The sequence below is a fragment of the Quercus lobata genome, chromosome 11 (assembly GCF_001633185.2).
Source record: "Quercus lobata isolate SW786 chromosome 11, ValleyOak3.0 Primary Assembly, whole genome shotgun sequence".
Lineage (NCBI taxonomy): Eukaryota > Viridiplantae > Streptophyta > Magnoliopsida > Fagales > Fagaceae > Quercus > Quercus lobata.
Genome location: NC_044914.1, coordinates 54872035 through 54882391, shown reverse-complemented (window position 1 = coordinate 54882391; position 10357 = coordinate 54872035). Strand labels below are relative to the sequence as shown.

The 10357-nt window shown below is 31.7% G+C and overlaps 2 protein-coding genes across 2 annotated transcripts; both read left to right on the top strand.

Moving 5' to 3' along the window:
- Window positions 1-603: 603 nt before the first annotated feature.
- On the top strand, window positions 604-2554 carry LOC115967511 (probable inactive chitinase-like protein LaCIC). Its single transcript, XM_031086622.1, has 3 exons — window positions 604-1161; window positions 1575-1725; window positions 1920-2554. Exons 1-3 carry the CDS (start codon window positions 699-701, stop codon window positions 2311-2313), a joined length of 1008 nt encoding a protein of 335 aa, XP_030942482.1. The 5' UTR covers window positions 604-698; the 3' UTR covers window positions 2314-2554.
- A 4654-nt stretch (window positions 2555-7208) lies between these two features.
- LOC115967512 (probable inactive chitinase-like protein LaCIC) lies at window positions 7209-9073 on the top strand. The gene is made up of 3 exons (XM_031086623.1): window positions 7209-7711; window positions 8099-8252; window positions 8470-9073. The coding sequence occupies exons 1-3, from the start codon at window positions 7252-7254 to the stop codon at window positions 8861-8863; spliced, it is 1008 nt and encodes a 335-aa protein (XP_030942483.1). The 5' UTR covers window positions 7209-7251; the 3' UTR covers window positions 8864-9073.
- Window positions 9074-10357: the final 1284 nt, after the last annotated feature.

The following is a 10357-nucleotide window of genomic DNA, read 5'->3' as shown; positions in this document are numbered from 1 at the left end:
AATCCATTGATTATAACTTGAAGCAAACAAAGACCTCTATTTGAAGTCTAGATATGTCATATTGGTCACATGTTTAGAAATAGGAAAACACCATCATAAAAATGTATGTATTAATTTCAAACTCAAGTACAATAATTTAGATGTAGTATATTAAGTTCCTCAAATTTTATATGTAACTTTGAATTTAATTTATAAATAATATCATTATTTATGTCAAATTGATCAATAAAACCAAATGTTTAAATTTAATTTAGGAACCTATTGACTGTATCTAAGATACTAAATCTTAGTTATTCATTATAAATGATGTCTACAGATTATCAATAGTATTCTTTCTTTTTTGGATAAAAAATGAGAAATTCATTCAACTAAAGAACAGAACTAGAAACAACAGAGAGGACAAAGCCTGGAATAATTGTGGCCATAAATTAATAGCATTCATGCACAACAAGACAAGGTCACAAAAAAAAAAAAAAAAAAAAAAAAAAAATCTGCCCACGTTTTTTTCCTTTTTAAAACTAAATTATTTCTAGATAAGATGGGAAGCTGAAATCTGCCGTCGGGTTATTGAGCAAATATTCCAAAAACATTAAAAGATAAACAGACAAAACTTGATCCCTCTCTACTACGCTATATATACCATTCCACTCGATCACCAATTCACCATCCTCAAATATCAACTTGAAACACAAACAACTATGGAAATGAGGTTTTGTGCTTTGGTTATTTTCTCTTTGTTGTTGTCTTCATTCCAAGGAGGCTTGGCTGAACAATGTGGTACGCAAGCAGGGGGTGCTCTTTGCCCAAATGGGTTGTGCTGCAGCCAGTGGGGTTGGTGCGGCACCACAGCTGCTTATTGCGACGATGGTTGTCAAAGCCAATGTAGTGGTAGTGGTGGCGGTGGTGGTGGTGGCGGTGGCGGTGGCGGTGGTGGTGGTGGTGGTGAAGGAGGAGATATTGGTAGTATAATTTCAAGGGATGATTTTGATCAGCTACTACCATATCGTAATGATGCTGCCTGTCCTGCTAGGAATTTCTACACTTACGATGCTTTCATAGAAGCTGCAAATTCCTTTCCTGGCTTTGGCACAACTGGGGACACTGACATTCGTAAAAGAGAGATAGCTGCTTTCTTAGCCCAAACTTCACACGAAACTACCGGTAGTTCACTTTACCTTACTTACTAGTATAATTAGACAAATTGTTACGGATCATAGATGACATGAATACCATACTATTGAATATTGATTGCTAAAGGAAAACATGATTTTGTCACATGCCATAGTCTAAAATGATAACATTCCTTCTTTATTTTACATCTATATGAAAGAAAAAAAAAGGGACAAAAAATACTTTGGTAAAGTGAATTGATTTTCAATTCTAATTTAAAGTTACTGCTTTTAATCGTTAATGTATTCGATGGCTACGGTCACTCATGGATTACAATTTAAAGATAAAGTGTATTATTAAAATAAAAAAATAAAAAATAAAAAAAACCAACAATGACTTTGCTACATGCATGAGTTATACAATTTGTTTCTTTAATGAATTAATAATTTATGTTGTACGTGTAGGGGGATGGGCAACTGCACCTGGTGGCCCGTACTCTTGGGGGTATTGCTTTGTTAGGGAAATAAATGGTGGATTATACTGTGCACCAAATCCCAATTATCCTTGCGCTCCTGGTCAAGAATATTATGGCCGTGGTCCTATCCAACTTTCATGGTTAGTACATGATCTAAATTTTGTACTTTAGAGTCACAATAATTTTTATTGCATATTTCACATGATAGTGTCAATGATAAATCTATATAAGAATCAATAATAATTTACTCACTCGAAAATATTGTCCATGTAACATTACTCTTTGTACTAACACTATTGTCATGTACACTAAATCACTAATTATGATAATTTAGGAACTATAACTATGGGCAGTGTGGAAAAGCCTTAGAGTTGGATCTATTGAACAACCCAGACCTTGTGGCCACTGATCCAGTTATTTCATTTAAGGCAGCACTCTGGTTCTGGATGACTCCACAGTCACCAAAGCCATCATGCCATGATGTAATCATCGGAAATTGGAACCCGTCTAGTGCTGACATTGCAGCTGGTCGTCTTCTTGGCTATGGTACCACCACAAACATCATCAATGGTGGCCTTGAGTGTGGTCGAGGTACAGATGCTCGGGTGGAGAGCCGCATTGGATTCTATAAGAGGTATTGTGACTTTTTCGGAGTTGGCTATGGTGACAACCTTGATTGCTACAGCCAAAGGCCTTTTGGAAATGGATTGTTGGTGGACACTATGTAATCAATAGTCCAAAATTCTGAATCTAGATTACTAGATTTAGTCTGTGGACACCATGTTCTAGTCCTAGCTTTCTAAATTACTTTGTATTACCTTATGGTCTTGTGGTTAAAATGAAGAATAAAGATCCTTTGATTAATCAGAGAGGTTAATCAAGGGTTTGATGGAAGAGAAATATGGATGTTGTTGTTACTATTAAAAGTAATGTTTTTCTTCATTATTTGTAATGTTAAATGTTTGTGTAGCTATCTTCTCCAAAAAATGAAAAAAATAAATAAATTTACACAAATATTAAAAGTAATTTAAGTGAATTAGAGTATCTCCAACAAATGAGGTAAACGCAAAATCCTCTCTATTTTAGAGAGTGAAAATATATATACAGACAAATAAAATGCCAGACTTACATGTCTAATAAAATAAATCCCCCACATGAGTTGGAATCATTTTCAAGCCTTGTAGATTTAGAGTGCGTTTGGATTGGGCGTTTTCGCCCAATCCTGCGTCTGCGTTTTTCCATTTTTTTTTTTTTTTTCACGCGTTTTGGGTTTGCGGATACTGTTCATGCACTGTTCAATGAACAGTAGCCGCAAACTTTGACTTTTCAAATTTTTTTGGACCAATTACAGCACATCGTGTACTGTTCACGGACCCACAAATTTCACTTTTCAGCAACTTTTTCATTAAAAATGGGTCCCACGATACTATTCACACATTTAAAAATTATTTCGCTACAGTGTTTTTCAGTTTTCAGTTTCAGTTTTCAGTTTTCAGCTGTATCCAAACGGACCCTTAGTGTCAGAAACCATTGCTTTTCTGTTGATGGGTTGGAATCATTTTTCAGCCTGGTAGATTTAGCGTCAGAAACTATTGCTTTTCTTTTGAATAAAAAAAACATAACCATTATTTTTCTCATCAATTTTCAATATTTGGTATTACATCCAATCCATAATGCTATTTTGACACCAAATTAAGATGCATGCATGAGAAAAAAAAATTCAGTGTTTGGGATTGCATATATCATATATATGCAGTATTATTAAAAAACGAAATTTGATTATGGAAAAAACTTGTTAATAACTTAAAAACATTATTAAAATCACATTTTCAAATTATGAATACACTGTGTAAAACAAACACCGTCCTTTTATTATAATCTGTTGACTATAACTTAAAGCAAATGAAGACTTCTATTTGTAGTCTAGATATGTCATATTAGTCACATGTGAAGAAATAGGAAAACACCATCATAAAAATATATGTATTAATTTCAAACACAAGTACAGGGGCGGAGCTACAGCAAGGCTTGGGGGGGCCATGGCCCCCCCAAAATTTTAAAAAATTATTTTATATTATGTATAAGTATTAAAAAATTTAAATATTTAGCTAAAAAATAGAAGTTGGCCCTCCCAAATGTTTGAGTTAGTTCAATGATGCTCTTGAAAATAAATAGAAATTTTCAATTGATCTAGTAGTTATAGAGACAAGGTAGTTTTTGTTTTTTCTAATTCGTTTTTTTTACATGTTTAATATCAAACTAGACAGTTTTTGTATAATATTGGAGTTTAAAAGATGATAAATTCCCCTAAAAAATTATCTTGCGAATATATAAATGTGAAAGTTATTAATTTTATATACAATATATTTATAAATTATGACTTACTCTAGTATCAAAATATTAATGTTTATATTTATGTATGTGCGATTATGCCTAAGTGTGATGGTTTATCTTGACTCGGAACTAATATATTAATAACAAAATTTGGCCCCCCCAAACAAAAAATCCTAGCTCCGCCCCTGAGTACAATAATGTAAATGTAGTATATTAAGTTCCTCAATTTTTATATGTAACTTTGAATTTAATTTATCATTAGAAATATTAACATTATTTATGCCAAATTGATCAATAAAACCAAATGTTTAAATTTTATTTATGAACCTATTGACTATATCTAAGATACTAAATCTTAGTTATTCATTATGAATGATGTCTACAGATTATCAATAGTATTCTTTCTTTTTTTGATAAAAAAAGGAGATATTCATTCAACTAAAGAACAGAACCAGAAACGACAGGGAGGACAGAGCCTGGAATGATTGTGGCCATAAATTAATAGCATTCATGTACAACAGGACAAGGTCACCCAAAAAAAAAAAAATCTGCCCACGTTTTTTTCCTTTTTAAAGCTAAATTATTACTAGATAAGATGGGAAGCTGAAATCTGCCATCGGGATATTGAACAAATATTCCAAAAACATTAAAGATAAACAGACAAAACTTGATCAGCCATTCACAATCCTCAAACATCAACTTGAAACAGAAATAACTATGAAAATGAGGTTTTGTGCTTTGGTTATTTTCTCTTTGTTGTTGTCTTCATTCCAAGGAGGCTATATCAAAATTAATAAACTTATTCCATTGGTGAAATACATCTTAAGAATTTAAGAGTTCATTTTTATCTCTCTTTTAAATAACACTTTTACATTATAAGCTTTTGAGTAGCCAAGAAAGCCATATCACCGTGTCTTAATTGTGTCTTCTATGAAAAATGAACAGTAGGGGAATAAAATTCACATTCAATGAAGTTGAATAAATTGAAAATGAAATAGCTGTCAGATTCTACCATTCCCTTATTAAAAATTAACAATTGCCTTAATGGATAACAAAACAAAACAAATAATTATATGCTTTTTTTTTTTAGTAAACAATAATTATATGGTTGACAATGCTAGATCTCATTCAAGATTGGTGAAAGAAGGATGGTCGTCTTATTCTAACCTTTTCTTATATATTCAAACACAACTTATGATCCAAACTTTGATATTAATTTGTATAGATAAAATATAACTAAAAGGAAGACATATATACTAATAGTTATTAAGAGTTCGTGAGATTAACGAGTTCTTATGTTTCAAAACTCTAGCCAACATCTTAGGGCTATATGAGATAGAAGATATATAATGCATTACCTAAAAATAATCAAGTGCTCAAAAAGTATTAGACATTTTGTCGAGAAATTGAAAAAGAAGTCACGGATCCTCTGTATGGGTAATGGTATTTAATTTTTTACAAACTATAAAGTATCTAGCAGGGGACCATAACACAATTTTTAAATTGATGCCTGTGGTGTCCAGTCTAAGGTGGTACATTTTCGTTTCCTTGTAAGGTGTTTGGGAAGAACACGTTGTAGTGAATGATTGAAGTGATAATACCATGTGAATCATGTGATAGACCGAATAGTCAATTCAAGAAAATGAAATATGATGCCCTCTGAACAACAAGTCGAAAAGGCTAAGGCCAAATTTATGGGATATTATCACTTTTCTTGAGCATATCCTTCCTTTCTTATTTTTAAAAAGTTTAGGCTAAATTGTGAAATTTATTCTTTATGTTTTATCAAAATTTATTATAGTCTTTTAACTTTGTTTTCATTCATTTAAGTCCTCTAACTTTTAAGTTTATTTAATTAAGATTTTTCCATCGACTTTTGTTATATGTTGTGGTAAATTTTCTAAATTTTCAAATATTTCTTCCAATTTTTTTAAATAAAAAAATTCTAATAAAAGTTGACGAAAATGCTTTAATTGGATAAATATAAAACTTAGAGGACCGAAATGAACAAATACAAAATTAAAGGACTGAAATGAATACTAAAATTTATAAAGGAAATTCTCTTTTCAAAGGTAATATTGTTTAAATATTGATGTGGACGTGGTGCTTAGAAGCAATATAATATGTGATTATCTTTAAAGATAATACAACTTTTTTTTTTTTTAGCTGAATAAGGATCATACAACTTATTGGTTCTAATATAGCATCTATCATGTTAGTTTGCAGAATATATGCATTATGAAAGAATTTAACTAGTTTCCAAACCTGTTTTGCCATTTTTTTATTTTTATTTATTCTTGAGCAATGCTAGGCTTACATGTCTAATAAAATAAATCCCACATGGGTTGGAATCATTTTTCAGCCTGGTAGATTTAGTGTCAGAAACCATTGCTTTTCTGTTGAATAAAAAAAGTAACCATTATTTGTCTCATCGATTTTCAATTTATGATGTTACATCCAATCCATAATGCTATTTTGACACCAAATTAAGATGCATGCATGAGAAAAAAAAAATCAATGTTTTGGATTGCATACATCATATATATGCAATATTATATTAAAAAACGAAATTTGATTGTGGCAAATACTTGTTAATAACTTAAAAACATGATTAAAATCACATTTTCAAGTTATGAATACACTATGTAAAACAAACACAGCCCTTTTATTATAACCCATTGATTATAACTTAACGCAAACAAAGACCTTTATTTGTAATCTAGATATATGATATTGGTCACATGTTTAGAAATAGGAAAACACTATCATAAAAATGTATATATTAATTTCAAACTCAAGTACAATAATTTAGATGTAGTATATTAAGTTCTTCAATTTTTATACGTTAACTTTTAATTTAATTTATCATTAGAAATATTAACATTATTTATATCAAATTGATCAATAAAACCAAATGTTTAAATTTAATTTATGAACCTATTGACTGTATCTAAGATACTAAATCTTAGTTATTCATTATGAATGATGTCTACAGATTATCAATGGTATTCTTTCTTTTTTTTTGATAAAAAAGGAGAAATTCATTCAACTAATGAACAGAACCAGAAACGACAGGGAGGACAAAGCCTGGAATGATTGTGGCCATAAATTAATAGCATTCATCTACAACAAGACAAGGTCACACAAAAAATTAGCCCACGTTTTCTTCTTTTTTAAAGCTAAATTATTACTAGATAAGATGGGTAGCGGAAATCTGCCATCGGGTTATTGAACATTAAAAGACAAACAGACAAAACTTGATCCCTCTCTTCTACGCTATATATACCATTCCACTCACCATCCTCAAACATCAACTAGAAACACGAACAACTATGAAAATGAGGTTTTGTGCTTTGGTAATTTTCTCTTTGTTGTTGTCTTCATTCCAAGGAGGCTTAGCTGTGCAATGTGGTACGCAAGCAGGGGGTGCTCTTTGCCCAGGTGGGCTGTGCTGCAGCCAGTATGGCTGGTGTGGCACCACAGCTGAATATTGCTGCCCTGGTTGTCAAAGCCAATGTAGTAGTGATGGTTGTGGTGGAGGTGGTGGTGGTGGTGGAGGAGGAGGAGGAGGAGGAGAAGGAGGAGATATTGGTAGTATAATTTCAAGGGATACTTTTGATCAGCTACTACCACATCGTAATAATGCTGATTGCCATGGTAACAATTTCTACAATTATGATGCTTTTATAGAAGCTGCAAATTCCTTTCCTGGCTTTGGCACAACTGGGGACACTGACATTCGTAAAAGAGAGATAGCTGCTTTCTTAGCCCAAACTTCACAAGAAACTACCGGTAGTTCACTTTATCATACTTATTAGTATAACTAAACAAATTGTTACATAGATCATAGATGACATGAATATTGATTGCTAAAGGAAAACATGATTTTGTCACATGCCATAGTCTATAATGATAACATTCTTTCTTTATTTTACGTCTATATGAAAGAAAAGAAAAAAAAAATTTTACTTTGGTAAAGTGACTGATTTTCTATTCTAATTTAAAGTGATTGCTTTTAATTGTTAATGTATACAATGGCTAAGGTCACTCATGGATTACACTTTAAAGATAGTGTATTATTTATCTAATAAAAAAAAAAAAAAAAAAAACAACAATGACTTTGCTACATGAGTTATACAATTTTTTTGTTTAATGAATTAATTTATGTTGTACATGAAGGGGGATGGCCAACTGCACCTGATGGCCCTTACTCTTGGGGGTATTGCTTTGTTAGGGAACGATACCCTGGATCATCATATTGTGCATGGAATCCCAATTATCCTTGTGCTCCTGGAAGGGAATATTATGGCCGTGGTCCTATCCAACTTTCATGGTTAGTACATGACCTTATAATCCACAATTTAATGATCTAAATTTTGTACTTTAGAGTAACAATAATTTTTATAGCATATTTCACATGATAGTGTCAATGATAAATCTATATGAGAATCAATAATAATTTACTAACTTGAAATTTTTGTCCATATAACATTATTCTTTGTACTAAAACTATTGTCATGTACACTAAATCACTAATTATGACAATTCAGGAACTATAACTATGGGCAGTGTGGAGAAGCCTTAGGGTTGAATCTATTGAACAACCCAGACCTTGTGGCCACTGATTCAATTATTTCATTTAAGACAGCAATCTGGTTCTGGATGACTCCACAGTCACCAAAGCCATCATGCCATGATGTAATCACCGGAAATTGGAACCCGTCTAGTACTGACATTGCAGCTGGTCGGTTTCCAGGCTATGGTACCACCACAAACATTATCAATGGTGGCCTTGAGTGTGGTCAAGGTTGGAATGAAAGGGTGGAGGGCCGCATTGGATTCTATAAGAGGTATTGCGACTTTTTTGGAGTTGGCTATGGTGACAACCTTGATTGCTACAACCAAAGGCCTTTTGGAAATGGACTGTTGGTGGACACAATGTAATTCAATAGCCCAAAATTCTGAATCTAGCTTACTAGATTTAGTTTGTGAACACCATGTCCTTGTCCTAGCTTTCTAAATTACTTGGTATTACCTTGTAGTCTTGTGGTTTAGATGAAGAATAAAAATCCTCTAATGGGTTAATCGAGGGTTTGATGCAAAGACAGATATGGATGTTGATATTAATATTAAAAGGAATGTTTTTCTTTATTACTTAATGAAGTAATATTAAATGTTTACGTAACTATCCTCTCCCAAAAAAGAAAAAATAAATTTACACAAATGTTAAAAGTAATTAAAGTGGATTAGAGCATCCCCAACAAATTAGGTAAATGCAAAATCCTCTCTAATTTAGAGGGTAAAACTAAAAAATATTGTTCCAACAGTCTCAATCACTCTATAGTACAAGAACAGTCATTCTTTTGGTCTGGAGTGCTACTGTTTATTAACCAAAAAAATAATAATAATAAAAAATAAAAAAATTAACACAACCCAATTAAAATATTCAAGTTTATTTCATCAACTACAAATCTCAATCGCCCTCCTTTCTCTCAAAAGTCTCTAAACTCAAGAGGGAGACATAATCAACACAAATCATAAAACAAAAATCTTGTTCTCTTAAACCTAATCAAAGTGGGGGGGGGGGGGGGGTTGAAGAAGAAGAAAACAAAAACCGATCTGTGATCTGATCATCTAGGTTGCATGTTCTTGGCTATGGCATGAAGGACAATGGATTGGACGATGCGGCTTTGCACAATGGAGGCCAAGTGCTGGAAATAAGTTCTATAGAACTCGCGAAGGCTATTGAAGTCTTGAAGAAATGGAAAGATTTTGTTGCATACTTGTATGCAACAATTGCTACATAATGGGTTACATGGCAACAAAAATAAAGCAGCATCTGTTCAAGGGTCATGATCAGGTGGACCCTTAAACACATGTTACTTTCTTTTTGTTGCGACACAACCCATTATGCAACAATTTTTGCATACTAGTATGTAGCAAAGCTTTTCCCAAAATATCAAAGTGCTCTATCTTTTTGTGTCTCTGTGTTTGAGAAAAAAAAAAACGTGTGATAAAGACTAAAGATAATAACCCTAGGCTTATTCTTTCTTTTTCTTTTTTTTTTTTTTTTTTTTTTTTTTTTGGGTAGGAAAAATTAAAAGTGGTAAAGATAAAAATAAAAAAAATAAAAAAAAGTTTTTTTTTTTTTTTTTTTTTTTTTTATAATGAAGTGGTAAAGGTAAGTTCATTAAAAGTTTAGTATTAATAATAGTCCAAAATCTCTAAAGAAAGAAAAGAATAATAATAATCCAAAAAAAAAACCCGCTAAAAATTAATGAATAAATCCATTCCAAATTGTATACATTGGACTCTCAAAAGAAAAGAAAAAATTGTATACATTGATAAATTTCAAAACTAACATAGGTTTGATTAATATTAAATTACATAGAATTTTTAAAGGACTTGCACAAGACTAACATAGATTTGATAGACTCA